At 67.3% G+C, this 20,874-nt stretch overlaps 1 protein-coding gene across 2 annotated transcripts; it reads left to right on the forward strand.

Moving 5' to 3' along the window:
• The first annotated feature begins 2,702 nt into the window (after positions 1 to 2,702).
• Positions 2,703 to 20,874, forward strand: PTP4A3 (protein tyrosine phosphatase 4A3). Of its 2 annotated transcripts, XM_057737587.1 has the most exons (6): positions 2,703 to 2,728; positions 13,074 to 14,047; positions 16,607 to 16,699; positions 17,913 to 18,043; positions 18,794 to 18,868; positions 20,624 to 20,874. In XM_057737587.1, the coding sequence occupies exons 2-6, from the start codon at positions 13,943 to 13,945 to the stop codon at positions 20,739 to 20,741; spliced, it is 522 nt and encodes a 173-aa protein (XP_057593570.1). In that variant the 5' UTR covers positions 2,703 to 2,728; positions 13,074 to 13,942; the 3' UTR covers positions 20,742 to 20,874. The 2 variants fall into 2 exon arrangements, with proteins under 2 accessions (XP_057593570.1, XP_057593569.1); XM_057737586.1 differs by lacking the exon at positions 2,703 to 2,728 and having other exon boundaries at positions 12,879 to 14,047.

Below are 20,874 nucleotides of genomic sequence, written 5' to 3' on the forward strand. Positions count from 1 at the left end.
GTGGCCACCACACCCTGAAGGTCCAGTCCCCTCACCCCTGGGGCCCATAAGCTCCCTGGGCACCCTGCTGACAGGGTCCTGCTGTGGAGGATGGACCAGCTCTGCCCACCACCTCCCTGGTGGATGCAGAGTGCTTGGGTGGGCACAGGGGACTGGCTGCCCTGTCTGAGGGCAGAACCTCCCCGCTGAGGGCGCTGGGGTGGGATCTGACCCTGCTCCCTGTTGGGATCGGGGCGTCCAGGAGCGGTGGGGCGGGGCCGCATCGCCTGCGCGGTGCTGGCTGCAGCTCACGGCCCTTCTGCTCTGCTCCGGCTCTGCTACCTCCCTCCGGGACCCGTCCTCGCGCTGTCCAGGGGCCCAAGGAGTCAGCCGTAGCCACTCCTCCCCAGAGGGGGCTGGGGGCCGTGGGCCAGCTCCATCAGGATCCATCCTGCAGAGTGGGCTTCACCGGAGCCTCCGTGGGCCCCCACCCCCTGCCCTGCAGGCCACTGACAGCTCCGTGGGCTCCGCCGGGGTGCAGTTCTCTTCCCGCGTCCTGCTGTGGGCCTGTGACTCCCGCTTTGTGCTGGTGACTCAGAGGCGCAGAGCGGTGAGGAGATGGGCGCAGGGCACACAGCCGCCGGGGAGGAGGACTTTCTCAGCCGCGCCAGTGGGCGCTCGGTGCGGGCTGTGTGCCCTTGCCAGCTGAGGGCCCTGTGGGGTCTCCAGCTGATCCTGATGGGTGAGGATCTGGTGGGCAGTGAGAGGGCCTCTCAGGCCACATGGACCCTCTGTGAGGGCCCCGGCAGCCACCCCTGTTCTCTGAGGCCCCAGCCTGAGAGCCCGGTTTAGGCTCCGGGTTCCCTCTGCCTGTTGAGGGTCCCGTGTATGTGCTGGTGGAACGGGAGGGGTTGGGGCTCTGCCTGGGGAGTGCTTGGCTCTTGGGAAGGCCAGGATTGGGGGCTTCTTCTGGGCCTCCTGGGGGCCTCCACTTTCCTGGCAGGGGCTTGAGCTGGGGGGCCTGGGGTGGGGGGGGCGCGAGGGCCTCACAGGGGCCATTAGCTCCAAGAGGATCCGTGAAACTCCATGCCCTGCTGGCACGCCACGCCTGTTCTGGGCACCAGCCTTTAGGGGCCTTGGAGACGGGCTGGCATGGTGCCAGGAGTCGGTGCCAGCCCCACGGGGCCCAGGAGGAACGCGCTGGGGACTGTGGGTGTAGGTCTAACTTCGAGGGCGGGCAGGCTTTGGAGCTGGGCTCCTCCTGGCTAGCATTGCAACCCAGCACCCCGCGCTCTGGAGTGGTGGGCTCTGCGTCTGGGATACGCAGCCCCAGGATGGGGGCTCTACGAACAGGGAGGCTGGGGGCGCGGCAGGGCCTACAGAACCCTGCTCCCAACGGCCCAGGTCAGCGCAGCTGCGTGTGTGAATGCAGACGCCGGGGCCCCGAAGAGGGTGGGGAGGCCTTTGCTCAGGAAGGTGGACACCCCATCGCTGTGCGGCAGCGCGAGGCTGGAGGGCGGGGCGGCTGAGGAGGGCTTTGGGGACTGGCCGAGGCACGGGGTAGCCGCGATGGGCGGAGCCTGGGTGATGGGCCCTTAGGAAGGGGCTCTGCCTGGGGGTGGCAGCCCGTGGGAACCAGTGGGGCCCTGTGCATGGGGTAGGGGGTGGGGAGGTCATGGCGCAGCCGTCTGGGTGGCAGGGGGTAGACGCCCCTCCTGCAGCTGGGAACGGCCCCCACGGCTCACCTGGCGGGGAGCAGGCATGGCATGGACGTCTCGGTGCCCTCCCTCTGCCTCCAAGAATACAGTCCTGGGGGCTGGGCCAGCCTGAGAGGCCCCCACCCCACCCCACGGGCTCCACCGCTCCTCTGTCACCATGACTGGGGCAGCATCCTGGTGGGGGAGGGGCGAGGGACCCTGAGCCTGGGCGGCAGGAACAGCCCCTCCCCCACGGTGGGGGCCCCCACCTCCTTAGTGCTTTAGTGGGGCCCTGCGTCCCAGGCTCGGCTGGGGGTGCTCACCCGCCCGGTAGCTGGAGGAGACAGGACCACAGGAGGAACTGCGTGCGGAGCTCAGGCTCCGGGCAGACCTGGCTGCCCCCCTGAGCCGGCTGGGGAGAGCGGGGCTGGGGTACTGCTTAGGTTGGAGGCAGGCTGCAGAAGCCTGGGCTGTTTCCCTGGGGGTGGGCGGAGGTGCGGTGGGCTCACCCTCAGCGAGGGAAAGGCCCTGGGACCCCCTTTCCCGCCCACACTGCCCACAGGCAGTGGGGAGACAGGCCAGAGACCTGGGAAGTCCCCAGGCTGTGGCTCCGACCCCCCACCCTTCCAGCTGCAGGGCCTGGGCTGCGGGGCCTCTGACCCCTCCCCCGGCTCTGAGCTGCCCGCCTGCCCCTCCCGCCCCCTTTAGCTCTGGCTGCCCGTGGTTACAGGGCCCTGGGGACTGTCCTGCCCCTGCGGGCCCCAGAGCCCGGCCCAGCAGGGGAGGGGGGCTCTCCTGCCCTCTTCCCGGGACCGGGGTGCCCGCGGTGACCTCAGACTTGTGTCCCAGCCCCCCTGCTCGGCTGCCGGGGCTGCCCTGGGAGACGGGATCCTTCTGGGGCTGCCCTTGCCTGAGCCCCCGCCTCCTGGGCAGGCGGGCGGTTCCAGAGCCTTTGACGAGGGGAGGGCAGGAGGCTGGGAGGGAGGCCAGGCCGGGGATAAAGCTGGGCTGGGGGCCGGCCTCTGCCGGGACTCCAGGACAGAGGACGGAGGGTGAGTGTCTGCGGGCTCCTGGCAGGCTCGGTGGGGTGAGGCCAGGAAGTGGGCAGCCCCCAAGAGAGGGCAGGGCTCAGGGGTCCGCAGGCCCTCCTGCTCACGCTCACGTTGAGCTGGGAGCCTCAGTAGTTTCCTCCATCAAATGGGGCGAGGGATCCTTTTCCTTCCGGAGCCTGAACTGGACCACGTGGGGACGTACACTCTCTTCCCAGGCTCTGTACTGTTGCTGTGCCCCCCGGGCCTCTGGGTTGTGGTGCAGGGGAGGGTGACCAGGACTGCTGGTCACACGGTCAGAGGTGGGACAGGGTCGTAGCGCAGAGAAGGGACTCAGGGCTGGCGGGGGGTCCTGCCTGGTCCTTCTGCCCCTTGGGTAGTGACCGAGCCCCCCCCCACAACCCCCCACGCGTGTGTCCTCTCTTAAATGAGGGTCCTGACGCAGGGACCACATGGCGGATGACGCATCGTCACGCTGGGAGTGAGAGGAGGAGGCGCCAGGAATGATGGCTCCAGGCCACTGGGGTGAAGGGGGCTGTCTGGGGCCACCTGGTCAGCAGGTGCCCTCGGGGGTGCTCCCCTGGGGCTGGAGGCGGCCGGGCCCACGTGCGGGCTGTGGTTGGTTTGGCCATTAATGCAGCTTTGGAGTTTGAGCCTCACAGCAACCCGTCGGGCCCCTTGTACAAAATGAATCAGGAGCCTCGGGGTTGCGGAACCCCCAGCCCATCAGCGAGGACCTCGTGATCTGTCTGCCCTGACGACCCTCAGGCTCTGTCGGAAGGCAGTTCTCCACGCCTGGTGACTGCCGTTGTGAACACTCACTGTTAGTAAGTGGTAGCTTAGACGGTCATCCGTTGTTGTCTTGGATTGTGATAACCCCCGAGGGGCTGGACGTCTCCAGCGTTCTAGGTTGGTCATAATTGTGTGCAAAGCAAGAGTTGCCAGGGCTCTGAGTTGAGGCCCTGGAGCTGGGCGGCGGATGCTCGCGGCTGGGCCTCCTTGGCATCTGTTCCGGCTGCTCAGGAGGCCTTGTCTGTGTTAACACTCCCCTGGGCCAGGGCTCTGAATGGATGAGGTTTACAGGATTCATTGGGGTGAAGAGGAGGAACCCTGGGCTTGGAACCGGAACACCGGGTTTCAGGCGGCTCTGCCCCGCCTCTGCCTGGCCTCCGTGTGGAATGGGGCTCCCAGCCTTCGGCCTCAGATGGGGGTGTGTGTAGGGGTGAGGGTGATGGAGACAGTGGGGGTGGAAGGGACCCTGGCCTGGCGAGCAGTGCCTACATGGGGCCCGCTGTTCTCGCGGAGCTCATGGAAGTCTGACGTGTCCCCGCGGGGGGCCTCTGCCATGGGTGTGGGCCCTGAGTCTCTGCCCGGAGGCCACCTCCTCAGAGAGGCCTCCATGTTTGCCCCCCACCCCCTCAACCCACTGCCTGGTTGTGTGTCCTCCCACCGACCCCCACGTGGAGTTTGCTCACCCCTGACCCCTGGTGCCCACCACGGGTGCTGGGTAGGTACACAGAGCGCACCGAGGGCTTCCTGGAGGAGGAGGGGACCCTCACTTGGTCTTGTGGGTGAGGAGTGACTGGGGGCGTTTTGGGCAGGAAGAAAAGGGAGATTGGAGGCTTGACTCCTATAGCCCGAGGGTAGAGGGGCAGGGGCCAGGGGGCCAGGCTGAAAATTCAGAACTCAGTTTTGCAGGCCGTAGGGAGCCACGGCTGCTGTGTGAGCAGCGGCAGGGTGGGCGCCCCCATCCCAGCTCCAGCCCCAGGCCGGGCCTCGCCGTGGCGCCCACTCACTGGAGGGGGGCCGGGCAGGTGATGTGGGCCCTTGATCCCGTGTCTGGGCTGGGCCGGAGGCAGGATGAGCCCCCATGGAACCCGGGTGGAGCCTCCCTCGGAGGTGAGAACACACAGGTCTCTTCGTACCCACCCTGGCGGGGAGGGTGGGCCAGCTGGGTGGGTGGGGGCGGTAGAGAGAGAGGGCGGTGTGGGGGGCTGGAGGCCCCTGAGAGTCCCCTCCCCTGATGGGGGCAGGGTGGGTGGGCCTCCTTTGAGGACAGTCTTGTGTCCCGAATTTGTGACTCAGGTGGGATCTCGGGGTGAAAGGGGCATAGCCGCGTGGGGGAAGGGCCTGGGGAGGCAAGGCCCTGACACGGGCCACGGGGGTCGAGGGCTCTGCCTCCAACCTTGGCGGACGCCGAGGTGGGTGGCCGTGCTGAGACTGGAGGGGGGGCAGCGTCTGCGCTCCGGGCGAGGGTCCCACGGGCATCGCTGATGGCGGGCGGTGGTCGTGCTCCATGCTGAACCTTGTCAGGCAGCTGCTGTCACCTCCCTCTTTGCGGGTGAGGAAACTGAGGCACAGCGAGTAACCGCAGAGGTCACCTGGTCAGGAAAGATTCTCGGAGGTGACAGAGGTTGATCTGGAGCTTGGGGAGGTGGCTGCAGGGGAACACAGGGTGGTCCCCGGGGAAGAGGCTCGTGGTCAAGTGGCTGCAGTTCTATGGGGGTGATTCTCCCCCAGCAGGAGCCAGGGGAGGGGAGGCTGGGCCCGTGGCAGGTGTGGTCCAAGTGGGACCTTTCACAGCACAGGGCGTGCTGCGAAAATGCTACACTCTAACCCTGCAGGTGACAGCCCGGGAAACTGAGGCACAGGGTGGCGCGAGGTCTCTACGAGGAACCCAAGGGGCTTGGCTCCAGGGGCGAGGTGACCCCTGGCTCAGTAGTGCTGCCTTCACGGGGGGCACTCTCACCCCCTCCTGGGGCAGCCGCAGTACTGTCGTGACCCGGCCTGCCCACGCTGGGCAGGCTGGGAGGTGGCTCCTCAGGGTCTCCGTGTGGGTGGAGGGCAGTCAGCAGCCTCATCTGCGGAGTGGGAGAGGGTGGGGCCGGCTCTTGGCCTGTTCTGGTGACTGCTTCCCCTGTGTCTCCCAAGCTCAGCCCAACACCCGGCACTGGAAGATGCTCCGTGCACGCTTGTAAACTGGATGAACGAATGAGTGAATGAAGGGATGCTGGCTTCTCTGCCCCCGTTTCAGGGGGTCCTGAGGTCTGGGCTGGGAGCAGGGGAGGCTGCGGGGAGGACCCAGGTGGCAGAATGGGCTCAGAGCCAATGCTGAGGCCTCGGGGGCGGGGGGGGCAGTGTGAGGGCGGGGCGTCCCGGGCAATGATGGGTGAACAGTGGGGCTTCCAGCAAAGGCAGGCGGCCCCAGGGGTGCCGTGCCCCCACGTACCGGACACCTGCATGAGCTGCGGCCAGTGTGTCACTGTGATGTCACAGGTGGCCTGGGCAGCAATAGTCACACCTTCCAAGCCACTGATCCCTGCCACCTGTGCGCCCCCAGCAGGAAGCTGGGGTGCAGGGGAAGGATCTGGGAGGAAGGTGGGCTGTCTCTGGCCCCCAGGCAAGGAACCCCCTCAGCGGGGTGGCAGAAGGGGCACTTGCAGGGCACCTGGGGGTCCTGCTTCCCCGGTTCCACCTCAGCTTCCTCACCTGAGCTGCGGGTGGCCACAGAGGCCCCATGTTCCAGCTGTCGGTGCCTGTCCCTTTGTCCCCTCGACAGCCCAGCAAGGCAGGGCTTGCCATCGCTTTTTCAGGTAAGGAGCCAGGGCTCCAAGAGGCAGGTAGTCACAGGCGGCATTGCATTCAACCCCAGACCTGAGAGCCCAAAGCCCGGCTCCGACCACCGCGGTGCGGCGCTGCCCTGCGGGCAGATCGGCCCTGGTCCTCCCGTCACTCCTCTGCTCAGCCCCCCTCCTCCGGCCCTGCTCCTGTGCTCTCGTGCCGGGTCCCTTCAGGGGAGAGTCCAGGCCCAGCAGGGTGAGGCCAGGCTGGCTGAGGCCAAGGCGGGGAGGGCCAGGGGCCCGGGAGCCCCGCTGTGAGAAGGGCCAAGCCCTCGCCAGGACTGGGGCAGGAGCAGCCGCAGGGTGGTAGAAGCACCCTTCACCCGGGCGCCTGCCAGGCGGGTGGCATGGAGGCCGGGGAGGCTTCGTGTGGGCCTGGTGCGCTCGGGGTAGCCGTGGGGTTCGGGAGATCCAAGGTGCCTGGTCTGGCTCTGCTCTCTGGCCGCCCCTGATGACCGCCAGGGTGGAGCCCAGCGGCCTCGGCCACACGCACCCCACAGAGGTGGCAGTTACAGCTCCTAGGTCTGCAGTGGAGCTGCAGCGCGCCCGGGCAGTGCTGGTGGCTGATGGCACGTGAGGGCGGGCCACGAGGCACTGTTGAGGCCACGGTGCAGTGAGGAGGGCCCGCGTGGCGCCCGGGGACAGTGGCCAAGCTCCGGGGAGTGTGTCCGCTGTCCTCGCCCCCATCTCCAGATCCCGGGGGGTAGAACAGGTGCCTTCCCTGGGTGGAAACTCAAGTCTGCTCCCAACAGCTCTGCTTCCAGGTCACAGCCTGGGCGCCCCGTGACTGGCTGGGAGCTGGCACCGCCGGAAGGTGGCTTCCCTTCCTGGCACTGTCACCATTTGCAGAGGCGGCCTCAAGCCCCAGGGAGAGCAAGCGAAGGCCCCGGGCTGCACAGGGAGTAGGGCAGCTGGTCAAGCCCTGATGATGAGGTTCCAGACATGAGGAGCATGCCTGTCCCCCGTGCCGGCCAGCTCCTCCAGGAAGCCTTCCCTGACTCCCTGACCACCTGATCCTCCAATTCTGCCCCCCACAGCGCCTGCTCGGAAGCTTTCCTCCTGCTGGCCCCCATCCCAGCAGGGGGCACTCAGGAGACCCTAGATGGAGAGCTGCCCGAGGGTGGAAGGTGCTGCCCAGGAGCAGGGAGCCCGCTGTCACTGGAGGTGTGCAAGCTGGTGACTTGATGGTGTAGGTGACCTTTCAGGTTCCTCTGGACTTCAGGGGCTGAGATCCCGTGATGGGTTCTGGATGTTTCCCAGATCTGGGCTTCTGCCCAGAACGTTGGCTCATTTGTTCCTTCCACAAGTGGGGAGCCCTCCTGGTGCCAGGCCTGTGCTGGAGGCGGGTGGAGTCGACAGCCTCTGAGCTCCTCCTTCAGGACGTGCCTTCTCGGGGGCCCGGGACACTCTCTGCTCTGAAGGGCATGTGGCGGCAGGGAGGGGGTGGCGGGAGGGGAGGCAGCGGAGCTGGTCAGTGAGGGGGGCTGGGCCCTCAGTGCTGCGGGCACAGAGGCGGGAGTGTTCTGGGAAGGCTTCCTGGGGGTTTGGCGTGGATTTGGCCTCGGGTCTCCCCTCCCGGCCCCCGAGCAGTGTGTGGACTTGGGCTTGTCTGGGAGGATTCCAGGAACGGCTCCTGCCCTGATAAAAATAGACTTCTCCGAAGGGCTTGGGACAGTGCCAACTGCAGCAGGTGCCCCCCCAGGCCTGGCCAGAGTGGGTGCCCCTGGCGAGGGGGGACAGGGGTGCTGGGGCCCAGGTTTGCAGCCTCAGCATGGTGGGCTCTGGGTCCTGGGTGCAGTGTCACAGAGTTTGATGGGACCTTTTACCTTGTACAGATGAGGATGCAGCGTGGGGTGGGAGGAGCAGCTTGCCCGGGGGCCTCTCTCCCAGAGGGCCAGGGTCGGGGCGAGCGGCGTCTCTGGGGGCCAGCAAAACTCAGCCCAGCTTCGGTTCTTCTGCTTCCTGGCTGCGTGACGTGGGCAAGTCCCTCGACCCCTCTGAGCTGCTGTCTTATGAACACAGTAAGGCCCATGGGTCTTGTTCATGGGACGCAGTGTCCGGCACAGTTGTCTGAGTGGACAGACTCTCAGAAAGCGGTCAAGGTGGAAGCCTGGTGCGGCCCTGAGCACCTAGAGGTGGTCTTTAGGAAGAGGCTGCTGGAATCAGGGACTTAAGGGCACTGGAGTGGGAGTCCTGGACTGAGCCCACCTTGGTTCTGGGTGGAGGAGCCCGTGGCCCGGGGCTCACGAGCTGGCGGGCAGGCCATCTGGCTTGGCTGGGACAGAGCCCCTGCGGGCCTTTCTGCCCTGTACACGCTGTCTCGTCTTCACCTCCTCTGCCTGGTCCTCCGGCTCGGGGTGGGAGGAGTGCAGGTCCCCGGCATGGCTGACACTCCGGGTGTGTGTGCGGGGAGAGCCTGGGAGGGGCCGTGTTCTGGGCTGGGCCCCCGGCCAGTTCCTCCCACCCCGCCCCTGCGGCGCTGACCGATGACTGCAGGGGCCAGGCTGGCTGTCTGGGAGCGGGGCTCAGAGCTGGGTTCCCAGCAAGGCAAGGCCTCTGGGGACCCTGTGTGCTGGGGGCTCTACCCGCCCTGCTCCACCCCCTTCCGAGGGCCTCCGGGAGGGCGGGCTGGGGCAGGTACCAGGTTGACTGCGGCGCCAGGCTGCCCTCTCGGGGCTCACAGGCCGGGGAGCGCGGGTGTTGCTGAGGTGGTGCTTCCAGGAGGTGAAGCCAGGACCCTGCCGGTGGGGGCGGGCCCGGACCCGGGGGGCAGGGGGGGGCTTCCCATCACACAGGGCCTCTTGGGGAGGGGGCGTCTGCACTGAGCCCTGGAGGATGAGTGGGACGTGGAGACTGCTCCCTGGGTGAAGGCTGCCTCCCTGTATGTCCCGGTGCCTTTGTTTCCTCACCGGGATGACCGGGGGGAGAATGACAGCACCGTGCCCCCGCCCGTGGTGAGGATTCAGTGAGGGACAGCAGTGCCTGGCAGGAGCCGCCTGGGGCACGCAAGGGGCACACAGTGGAGGGGTTCCCGGGTTTGAGGCTGGAGACCTGGGCAGGGCCAGAGCAGCGGTCGGCCGCCATCCTGCGGGTGTGAGGAACCCACCTGGACCACGGGCACCCTCCATCCCGTTTTCAAAGTGGGGAGCTCGCCCCCTGGGCCTTGGCCTGGCTCCACGCGGAGCTCCTCCCGCCCTGGCGCAGCCCCCGCGCCACTCTGCGAATCCCTCCTTCGAGGCGGGGCCCTGGGGAGCCCCAGAGGGTTCGGGGGGCGCGGGAGCACGGCGGGAGGAAGGCGGGGTGCGCGGACGGCGCGCCCGCCCTCGCGTTTCCCCTTCCCCCGCGGAGCTTCCTCTCCCGGCGCGGCCCCTTTGTTCGCCCCCGCGGTTATATTTAGGTGGCAGGTGTGGGAGCCACTACAAGCCGGGTCGCCCGCCGGTCACTGGCCACGCCGCCCACGTGATGCCCGGGCGCTATAAATAGCCCCCCCGGCAGCTGCAGCCGCGCATCCGCGGGCAGCCCCGCGCGGATGGAGGCGGCCGGACGCCTGCGCGCTGGTGAGCCGGGGCGCGAGGGCGGGCGCCCGGCGGCCGTGCCGGGAGGACCCCAGCCCCGCCCCGGGGAAGGGGCCGCGCCCCTCGGAACCAAGCCTCTGTGCCCTGCAGCGCAGGCAGCGCGGGCAGGGTACTCCCGCCCGCCGCCCCGCCGGAGCCCACCGGGCCCCAGCCCTGCCCACGGTGCTCCCACGGCCCCCCCGAGCGCTCCCGGGACCTCCCCCCATATCATGGGGGTCCTGGGTGCAGAGAGGCTGGCGCTCTCCGAAGGCCTCTGGAGTCAAACTCCAGCTCCTTAACCAGCCGTGCCACCAGTAATGAGCCTCCTCCTGGACCTGAGATGGAGACCCGCCGCGGGGAGCGCCCCCGGGGCCGGGGCTGGTCAGGGCCCAGAGAAGGTCCTCCAGCTCTGTGCCTGGCCTGTGCGCTCGTCTGCAAGCAGGGGCCAGGATGGGGCCTCCCCTGATGGGTCTGCAAAGGACCACCGTTCTGGACGTGGCAGAGGGCTGAGTCTGCCCCCGGGGTGGAAGCCGGCCGGGGCCCCAGCACCTCCCTGTGGGGCCAGGGGCGGGAAGGCCCGAGGGAGGGGCCTTGGGCTCCCAGGAGGGCTCCTGCGTCGGGCGGGGAGGGGGGCCGTGGGCTGAGGAGTGGTGGCGGTGGGCTTGGCTCAGCCCCGCCCGGGGGCCTGCTCAGTGCGCTCCCCGAGGGGGTGTGGTTAGGAGGGAAGGCCCCTCCGTGGGTGGAGGCCTCCGGGCCTGGCTGAGCCACGCGGGGGCTGCTTGGGGCAGGAATGGGGGTTTCACTGCCTTGCTTTCACCTGGGGGGTGGGGGCTCCAGACGTTGAGGAGACAAGTGCGGCGTGTGGCGAGACTGGCAAGGCTGGGCCGTGACCTTGGTCCAGCCTCGGCCCGGACCCTGACCCCATTCCAGCTAGGGCCCTGCCCCCTGCCCCCAGCCAGTCTGACCCCTGACCCCTGCCAACAGGTGACACTTGAGGCTCACGTGGGCAGTAGTGTGGGGTGGCCCTGGGCCCTCAGCCCTGAGGGCTGTGCAGGGACACTGGCAGGAGAGCCAGGCCCTCTGCCCTTGCCCCCGGGGTCTCCCGGTTGCAGAAAAAAAACTGATCCCATGAGAAACCAAGCACAACACTCGGAGAGTTGGAGAACTCAGGTTTATTGAGCCGGAGGACCCAGACGAGCGAACGGTCCAAAATTCTGGGGCCCCGTTTCAGGGGAGTCTTCTCCTTATATAGGTGAAAACATACAGCTATAATTGGTACAAACTGATTGGCTACAAATTACTATAGGTCACGGGCAGTTACAGAGCGTGGGAATTGCCAGGGGTTACACACATAGTAGGGGTCCTAACAGGAACTTGTAGGAGCCGGACATTCCATTCCTATCAGGACTAAGGTCACAATTTGCATTCTCACATGGGTTGCAGGTTGACGTTAATGGTCACTTAACAAGTCTATGTGCAAAGAGTCTCAAACAAAGGCGTGGGGTGGGTGCCTGAGAGGGAGACAGTCTTCCCTTATCTGATCACTCTTAGTAATTCATTTTACTGTTTAAGTGAGAGTGGCGAGCAGGCCTTTGCAAGATAGAGGAGAGGAAGTTTCAATGTCCTCATCATCCCCAGGTGCCCAGCAGCTGTGGCCAGTGAGGTGGCAGGTCGGGCCCTCAGGAGAGGCCTGTAGTCCTGGGGCTTCCTTGGGCCCTTTCCCTCCTTTCTTGCTGGTAAACACGCGCGCACATGGCAACATCCGGCAGCCCCAGGAGGGGCAGGTGTTTGTGTGCGCGCTCTCCTTACCTGCACTCTGAGCAGACGCTCGCTCTGAGATGGTGCGGGATCCCTTCTCCCTGTCTTTTGCCCCCTCCTTGGGGACCCCCGGGTAACCCTCCTGGACGAGGCAAGGGGCAGAGGGTGAGCCTGGGACCGGTGGTGGAGCTGCCCCCCACCCCGCCCCCGCACGTCCGGGTCCCAGCTGCAGGCCCTGTCTGCACCCAGGCTGAGGCTCCAGGGGCCCAGCCTGCCTGGCGGACAGCTGGGGAACCTGCTGGGGCGGGCAGAGGTAAGAGGCGTCGGGTGGGAGGGATGGAGGACCTGCCGGGTGAGCTGGTGGGAGTGCTGGCAGTGGGGTTGGGCCAAGCCCAACTGCTGGAGGGGTCTGCTGACCACTGGGTTGTGCCAGAGGGACCTTGGGGGCATCTTGTGTGGCCGCTCCTTGTGCAGATGGGGAAACTGAGGCCAGTGACGTGCCCCGGGTCTCCCAGCCTGTCTGTGCGGGTGGGAGTGGGGCGGGGTGCTCCTGCTGGGGCCCCTGGCCCTGGTCCTTCGGGGCCTAGAGAGGGAGAGTCAGGCATGCGGGTGCTTCATGGCTGTGTCTGTGACCTGGCAGTGTCCCTCCTTGAGGCCCTGTCACCGTGGGACCCCACGCTTGGCCACCTGCACTGTCACCACCTTGGCAAGCACCTGGCGACCGGCCCTGGCCTTTTGGCCCCTGTGGTCTGTCCCCGCGTCTCCGAGGTTCTGGAGGGCACAGCCACGTGTTTACCTCTGGTGTGTGGCCAGCCCTGTGGGCGAGGGGTGGACAGTGGCCCCGGGCAGAGGCCAACCAGAGCCGGAGACTCCCGCGGGGAGCCCTTGAGAGATGCGTGCGGTGCTTCATGGCTGTGAGTGGGGCCTCTGTGCCTTCACCCCACGCGCTCTGACACCTTGGCCTGAGCGTCTGAGCCCCTTTCCCTGAGGTCCGGCCACCCCAGAATCATCTGGCCTTGGAAATGCCACAGAGGCCAGAATTCCGCAGAGGAGGGGGTGACCGTCCTGGGGTGGGGGTGGGGTGTGCGGGCTCGAGGGCGGGTGGGCCTCTGTTACCACAGGCTGCCCTGAACACTGTGTGTTGGGTTCAGCACGCTCCCGGGAGAGGGGTGTGTCCCTCCCTGTCCCTCTCCGCCCCGTCCTGGTGGCTGTCTTGTCGCCTCAGGGCCTTGGGTCGGCCCTGGCAGGCGCTGTCCTTGCTTGCGCTCCCACGTGGAAACCGAGGCCCAGGGAGGGAGGCTCCCTCAGCCCGGCCCCGGCAGCAGGGCGCGGGAGAAGCACCGGCCGGGACCCTCCCGGGAGGCCGGGCCCCCGGGGACCCCGTTCCTCTTCATCGCCTTCTCTCCTCCTCCGCAGACGCTGCTGCCGCGGCCCAGCCCGGGATTCATGGAGAGGGCCCGGGGGGGCGGCTCTGAGTGCCGCCGCGCCCAGCATCCGCACCGTGCCCGCCGCTGAGGCCCCGCGCCTCCCGCCCTCACCATTGCCCTCGCCTGCCCATGGCCCCTGCCGCCCGGCCCGGGGCCGGCTCCGCCGCCTGAGCCCCCTGCCCCGCTCCAGGACGCGCCCTACCCCGATGGGGTAACGTGAGAGCGGCCCGCGTCACAGCCGCCCACCCGCCCGCCGCGGCCGCCACCTGCGACCCCCCCCCCGCCCCAGGGCTGCCCCGTTGGTTCTGTTCAAGTTCATTCTTGCTTTGGTCCTTGGGGGTTTGGGGCCTTTGCGCGAAGGCGGCCGTCGACCTGTCCACCGATGTAGACGGGGTGTCCCCAGCGACAGGCACAGCGCTGGCCACGGCCGCGGCCACGGCCACAGCAGCCGGAATCACTGTGGGCTTTTTAAAGTTTTCTTTGCTGACTGTTCTTGGTTGTTGTTTTTGCTTTTGCCCCCTCATACTTATCCAGCTCTGAGAAACCTCAGCTTGCGCTGGCCTGTTTCACTTCTGGGGGTTCTTTTGTTCCTTCTGTTCTTTTTAAAGAGTTGGGTTTTCTTTGGTTCGTTATCCACCCGTTATCCGGGCAGCGTCCTCCCCGCTCCCAAGTATTTGCACAATATTTGTGCGGGGTGTGGGGGGCAGGTTTTTAAAGAAGCATTTTCTCTCTCTTGGACAAGCACAGGGATCTCGTTCTCTCGGGTTCTGGGGGGGCTGGTGGGGCCTTCTCGCACCCACGCCCCCAGCCCTGCCTGCAGCCCCTTCCCGGGCGCAGCCCCGCCTGCGGGCAGCAGCCATGGCACGCATGCACCGGCCGGCCCCCGTGGAGGTCAGCTACAAGAACATGCGCTTCCTCATCACCCACAACCCCACCGACGCCACCCTCCGCAGCTTCATCGAGGTGAGTGTCCGGCACGCCTGGCCGCGAGGCGTGGGGCCCCCCGCGGGCCGGCAGAGTGAGATGGACGGCCTCAACCCAAGGACTGTGCTTGGGGGCCGAGCTGCCATGCTGCTTACGGATCCCTCCCCACTCAGGGGCACCCGAGAGTGTCCTGCAGAGCTGGGGTGTGAGGACTGCAGTGTGGGGGACCCGCTGGGCCCCGGGGGTCCATGCTGCACGAACGGAGGCGGGTTCAGAGGGAGGAGGATGTCACCTGTGGCCGGGGCAGTTCTGAGCCCTTTGCTGGCTGTTTGGCCTCTGTGCAGAGACTGAGCAGAGGAGGAGGGAGGGTCCCCCAGGTGAGGACCGGCTGCTTAAACCGCCTGCAGACAGGCGGTGGGAGGCGGACAGGGCATGAAGGCCCGCTCCACGGTAGCCCACTGGCTCTGGGGGAATCCTTGGGTTGGAACAGACCGGGCTGGGGGCTTCAGGGCACGCATATCTGTGAGGAGGGGCCGGGCACGGGCCCGAGGCAGCCACGGGAGAGAGTGACCACTGTACCCCGAGAGCCAGCAGGCGGAGGGTGTGCTGCTCGTGGCCCCAGCAGATGGGACCAGGTGTGCTTGCAGAGCCTACTTTCTCTGCCCAGCCCCTGCAGGAGCCTGGCCTCTGCAGCGCTCCCTGCTGTTTGCAGAGCCTGTGTCTGTGTGCAGGGCCATTTATGGCCTCAGACCTCCAGCCGTTCCCTCTGCGATGTGAGATCAGCCCTGTGAGTGCTTGTCGCGGTTGACCAGGGGCCTGGGCACAAGCGGACTTCAGCAGCTGTATAGAGGGCGGCACTGGGTCCCCTGCCATTGGGGGACCTGGACCCTGGACGTTGAGCTGGGATCCTATAGGGGAAGCCTGTCTCCCTGCAGAGCCTGTGATTGGGGTCAGGGCTTGATGTGGGGCCCAGGTCAGGGCTCAGAGTGTGACCAGGATTAGGGCTCCGTGTGTGACCAAGTTCAGCGCTCAGTGTCTGTTGAGAGTCAGGACTCAGTGTGTGACCAGGGCCAGAGGTCAGTGTGTCACCAGGGTCAGGGCTCAGTGTGTCACCAGGGCCAGTGCTCAGTCTGTCACCAGGGTCGGGGCTCAGTGTGTCTCCAGGGTCGGGGCTCAGTGTGTCACCAGGGCCAGCGCTCAGTCTGTCACCAGGGTCGGGGCTCAGTGTGTCTCCAGGGCCAGTGCTCAGTGTGTCTCCAGGGCCGGCGCTCAGTGTGTCTCCAGGGTCAGGGCTCAGTATGTCTCCAGGGCCGGCGCTCAGTGTGTCTCCAGGGTCAGGGCTCAGTGTGTCACCAGGGCCAGCGCTCAGTCTGTCACCAGGGTCGGGGCTCAGTGTGTCTCCAGGGCCAGTGCTCAGTGTGTCTCCAGGGCCGGCGCTCAGTGTGTCTCCAGGGCCGGCGCTCAGTGTGTCTCCAGGGCCGGCGCTCAGTGTGTCTCCAGGGTCAGGGCTCAGTGTGTCTCCAGGGCCAAGGCTCAGTGTGTCTCCAGGGCCGGCGCTCAGTGTGTCTCCAGGGCCGGCGCTCAGTGTGTCTCCAGGGTCGGTGCTCAGTGTGTCTCCAGGGCCGGCGCTCAGTGTGTCTCCAGGGCCGGCGCTCAGTGTGTCTCCAGGGCCAGGGCCCGGCCCTGGGCTGGGTGGCAGCCCCCTCAGCTGCAGGCGCAGAGGGGTCTGAGGTGCCCCTTGGCCGCAGAGCCCTGCACCACCCCCTGCCCCCGCATTCTCAGAACACCTCTGTGCTGTCCTCACGGTGTCCGGTGTCCCCGTCGCCTGATGAGCAAGGTCCAGCAGCTGACTCCTTGCTGCTCCTCAAATAGCTGCTGGGAGCAGGTGGGAGTGGGTGCAGCCCCTGCACGCGGACCCCGTGGCGTGGAGCCCCCCCAGCCCAGCGCATACACATCCCTGCGCCTGGCTGTGAACTGCCTGGACCTTTTCCCTGGTAGCTTGGGGCTTCCCCGCTGGGGTGCCGGGCCTGCTCCCTGCTGGGCGCCCTCTGGGCAGGTGCCTGCCCTCCCCATCCTGAGCTGCCCCTGCCCGAGGCCTGCCCGCCGAGACTTTGAAGGCTCCTGTGTGGGGCCTGGCTATGCCCCTTGACGGGACCTGTCCCCGCAACCCTGGCTGGGAGGGCTGCCCAGAGCGGGGACCACTCAGGGGCGCGTGTGTGGGCTGGGGGTGTCCTCTCCCTGCCTGGGAACCCAGGATCTTTGTCTGGAAGTTGCTGGTGTGATCTGGGGTCCTGGGCCCCCGAGAGGAGGGAGGTGGGGCTGGGAAGCGGGCTCCCAGCTGTGTAGCCACAACGGCAGTGAGGGCTGGTGGGGACGCCCTGCTGCCGGGTGGGCCCAGAGACAGGGGCCCCTGAAGCGTCAGAAAAGACTGTCCCACCCCCGGCAAGCCACTGGGCCCAAACATCTGTGAGCCGCTGGTGATTCACGCGTGGCATCGGCCTTTCTGTCTTGTCGAGGGCGCGTGGCCCAGTCAGGGGGTCCCAGCCCTGAGCCCCGCGGCCCCGGCCCAGGCGCTGCCTTCCTCCCCCTCCCTGCCAGGACCTGAAGAAGTACGGGGCCACCACCGTGGTGCGTGTGTGTGAAGTGACCTACGACAAGGCCCCGCTGGAGAAGGATGGCATCACCGTCGTGGTGAGGACTGCGTGGGGTGGGGGTGCTGGGGCCCCTGGCTGGGAGGCAGGCGCAGTGGCCTCGCTGTGTGTCCCCGGCCACCCCCGCCGTGTTCATGCCCAGGCCGCATCTCTAGAGTGTCTGGGCTGCCTCGGGGTGCGTCTCTGTCTCGCTGCCTGGCGTTCGGGGCCCTGTCGCCGGGCAGCGGGTGCCTCCGGGAGGGTGGGCTGGGTGCACCTGGCAGGCCCCTGGGAGGCTCTGCCGAGGCCGTGGGGAGGGACCCTTGGGGCTGTTTCCTTGGTCCCTGGTATGGGGGACCGGCATCCAGGCGCCTGGCCCTGTGGGGTGGGCCACGGGTTTCCCAGTGCCTTGGCCACAGCAGCCAGAGCCCCGGGGCCAGCCTGTGGGGAGGACCCTGAGCCAGGCGACCGTGGTGGAAGTGGTGGAAGGGCCCTGAGCCTCGGGGTCAGACAGGCCTGCCTGAGTCCTGCCTCTGCCCCTTCCCCACGGAGCGACCCCAGGCTCCTCACCTGTAGAGCGTGGGTGCTGAAAGGCACCAGGTAAACTCTGTAAAGCAGCCCATAGCACAGAGTCAGCGGCCTTTCCCGCTCCTCCCACAGCAGCAGGAAGGATTTGGATTAGACTTACGGCAGCCAGGCAGACCGGTGTCCCCCAGGCGGTGCTGAATCCGGAGTCCCGGGACAGGAGGAGATGCCCCGGGGGCCTAGCCTTGGTGGGATGCACCCCTGGTGCCAAACGGCGCTAATTCTAGGGCAGTCCCCCCGCTCCCCGTGAATCTGACCCACTGGGACTTAAGTATCTCCATGCGCACTGGGCCTGCGCTGTGCAGCCGTGCTGGGGGCTGGGGACACAGACGTGCGTATGTCAGCCACGTTCGTGGGGCAGACCCCTCGGCGCCTCCTGACTGAGACCCTCTCAGGCTGCCTCAGGCTGTGGCCCCAGCATCACCGTGTGGGCTGATGGGGAGCGGGGCAGGGCTCCCGGGGCTCCCCAGAGACAAGAGCAGGGTGCTCCGGGGGGGCCTCCTGGAGGAGAGGACAGCTGGGGGAGGGGGAGGAGGGGTCTCGCAGTGGGGCGCGCTCTGGGGCCTGTGCCCTGACCTTCACCCTCGCGGGTGGGCTTCCGACGTCCTCCGCGCTTTTCACGGTGCCGGCGGGCAGGCTGGCCGGGGCCCGCGGGGTGAGGGGCCCTCACGGGCAGCTTCCTCCTGCAGGACTGGCCGTTTGACGACGGGGCGCCCCCGCCTGGCAAAGTGGTGGAGGACTGGCTGAGCCTGCTGAGGACCAAGTTCTGTGACGACCCCGGCAGCTGCGTGGCCGTGCACTGCGTGGCCGGCCTAGGACGGTGAGCGGCGGGGCCGGGCGGCTGGCTCGGATGTGGGGACCTTGTGGCCTGGCTCGCGCGCGAGTGTGGGTGCTGAGCCCACATCACACGTGACCGCCCTCCTGGCAAGTTCCCAGACCTGGGCAGGGAGGAAGTCCTTCCCACAGCGGACCCTGCTCCCTCCTGCCGCGGCTGGCACTGTGTCCGTGCACTTGAGCTGGAAGGGGCAGCCCTGCCCCTCCCCAGACGCAGCCCCACTCCCACCAAACAGCCTGGGGTTTGGTTTCTTTGTTTTTTTCTTTGCCACACTGCACAGCCTGGGGGATTTTAGTTCCCTGATCAGACCCCGGCCTTTGGCAGTGAGAGTGTGGCATCCTAACCACTGGACCGCCAGGGACGTCTCATCCTGAGTTTGACTGAAGGACCCAGGCAGGGGACTGGCTGAATGGGGTTGAGAGCCCAGAATCAGGCTCTTATCCACAGCCAGACCTAAGCCCAGCACTTTGCTCTCCCTCCTTCAACCCTCCCACCAGCACATTTACACACAAGGAGCCCGAGGCACAGAGAGGTTGCCTGGCCCACCTGAGGTCACACGGCAGGGATGGGAGGAGCCTGTGCCCTCCACAGGGGAGGGCAGGGCACTGGGGAAGTCTGGGCAGCCCTCAGGCCCCAAGGGGGAAGGCAGCGCTCTGGGTCTTCAGCAGGCGGCCTATCAGAGGAAGGGGGGTGGGTGCAGAGGCTGGGATGACCCGTTCCCGCCGTCCGCCCCAGGGCTCCGGTCCTCGTGGCGCTGGCCCTCATCGAGAGCGGGATGAAGTACGAGGACGCCATCCAGTTCATCCGACAGTGAGTGGCTGGCCGGGGAGGGCGGTGGTGAGTGCTTGGGGGTCTGGGTTTAGGGGGCCCTTATCCTGCACTCCCCACCCCACAGGGTCCCAGTGCCCTGCCAACAGGCACTCCTGACCCCTGGCCCCGGGGTGTCCTCTGAGGTGTCCCCCAGCCCAATGCAGCCTCCTTCTGTGGTACCAGGGCACCCCTCAGGCTGCCTGGGGCCCCCGGCTGAGGACGGGTCCCTGTGTGTGGCCTGCTTCCTGGGCTGGGAGGTGTGAGTGAGGAGGGGCTATGGTGAGGGCTTGACTGGTTCCATCTCCGTGGCCCGCGGCTGCCTCAGCCCGGGGCACGTCGGTCAGGACAGGCCAGGCTGTGCTGAGTAACGAGCAGGCCCAAGCCCACCTCTGACACAGGGAGCTGGGGGAACAACTCTTTAAGCCTCCAGCACGCCTGATGTGGGGCGGCTCTCGCCTCACCTCCTGGGAGAGGAAAGACCCCTGGAAGCCATCCCGTCCAGCCCCAGAGAAAGGAGCCTGAAAACTCCGGTGGCGCCTCGCCCACCTGCCCTGACCGCCGGGACAGCTGACACGTGGGGGTCTTTCAGAGTCACCCTTCTGAAGCCCTGGCCGCTGGGGCCCCTGCCCTGGCTTCTCAGCCCCCATGGGGGTCTCCCACCCTCCCCCTCCTCGCAGGGGCTCCTGTCTGCCCCGATACTCCTAGGAAAGCAGCTCTGGTGGTGCACGGTCCCGGGCTGTCCGCAGGGACAGCGGGGTAGACGGCAGAGGACCTGGGGCTGCACTGGGCCCGAACCCGCCCCCAGCCCAGCCACCATGTGCGTGTGTGCGTGTGTGCATGCGTGTGTGTGTGTGTGACACGCACACGCTCTGTGCCCGGTTGTATTCTTGCACTGCTCCCCCGATGGCGGCTCCCAGGGCACAGCCATCTCTCCCTCCCGGAGGCAGGCTTGTTTACCAGCCAAGCAGTCCGCCCTGTGTGTGCCCGCGGGAGCTCAGGCCTCCGCGGGAGCCTGGCACGCGTGCATATACATGCAGACACACACACACGGGCACACGCTGTTTTTCTCCATGAGCCTGTGTGCAGCTCTGTGCCTTGAGAGAGCCAAGGGCACATTAGGGTGAGGGCCAGGCCTTCATCCCGCGCGCCTCCCCCACCCCCCACGGCCATAGTTCGCCAGCTGGAGGCCCGAGGCCCGTGAGTGGCAGCCGGGCCCAACCTGGAGACTCAGCAGCACAGGCTCGCTCCTCTCCACTCATGTTTCATTGGCCAGAGCACGTCCATAGCCACATCTGATGTCATGGGCAGGTGGGGACAGATGACCTCCAGAAGTGCCTGGTGGGCAGCCCTAGGTGCCCCCACACCTGGGCACCTGAGGTCCACTTCCCCCCTCCCCTCCCCCCCCGCAGCCAGCTGGGATGCCGAGCCTCCACCCTGCGGCCTCTGGGGTCTCAGGGCCTGGGGTCGGGGCGGCACCTGGGTAAACGTGGGGGCCTGGGGGTGGGGAGGTCAGGGAGTCAGCCTGGTGGAGGCGACAGCCAGGTGCGTTGAAGGCCAGCAGCGGTGACCGCAGGTGCCGGGGGAAGGGTGATCCTGGCAGTGGGAACAGCCTGGGCGAAGGCCCAGATGTGGGACCGGTTCTGCTGGCCACGCGGACCCGCTCCAGCCCCACCGGACTCTGGGGCCTCGAGCCCCTGGGGCGGGGCAGGCGGCCGAGCCCGGGCCCCGCCTGATCACCCCGTCCCGTGTGCCCAGGAAGCGGCGTGGAGCCCTCAACAGCAGGCAGCTCACCTACCTGGAGAAGTACCGGCCCAAGCGGAGGCTGCGGCTCAAGGACCCACACGCGCACAAGGCCAGGTGCTGCGTCATGTAGCTCAGGACCTCGGCTGGCTGCGGGCTCCGCAGGGCCCCAGGCTGGGCGCCTCCATCTCGCCTTCTCTCCCGACCCCTCGGCACCCTGCCACCAGCGGTCCAGCCCGCCCCGCGCCCTGTGCTGTTTCCTGCTG

Source organism: Hippopotamus amphibius, chromosome 5 (genome assembly GCF_030028045.1).
Source record: "Hippopotamus amphibius kiboko isolate mHipAmp2 chromosome 5, mHipAmp2.hap2, whole genome shotgun sequence".
Lineage (NCBI taxonomy): Eukaryota > Metazoa > Chordata > Mammalia > Artiodactyla > Hippopotamidae > Hippopotamus > Hippopotamus amphibius.

Coding starts and splice junctions, on each gene's coding strand:
- PTP4A3 (XM_057737587.1), top strand. CDS start 13,943: ATGGCACGCATGCACCGGCCGGCCCCCGTGGAGGTCAGCTACAAGAAC. Junction 14,048..16,606: donor CCCTCCGCAGCTTCATCGAG/GTGAGTGTCCGG, acceptor CCTCCCTGCCAG/GACCTGAAGAAGTACGGGGC. Junction 18,044..18,793: donor TGCGTGGCCGGCCTAGGACG/GTGAGCGGCGGG, acceptor CGTCCGCCCCAG/GGCTCCGGTCCTCGTGGCGC.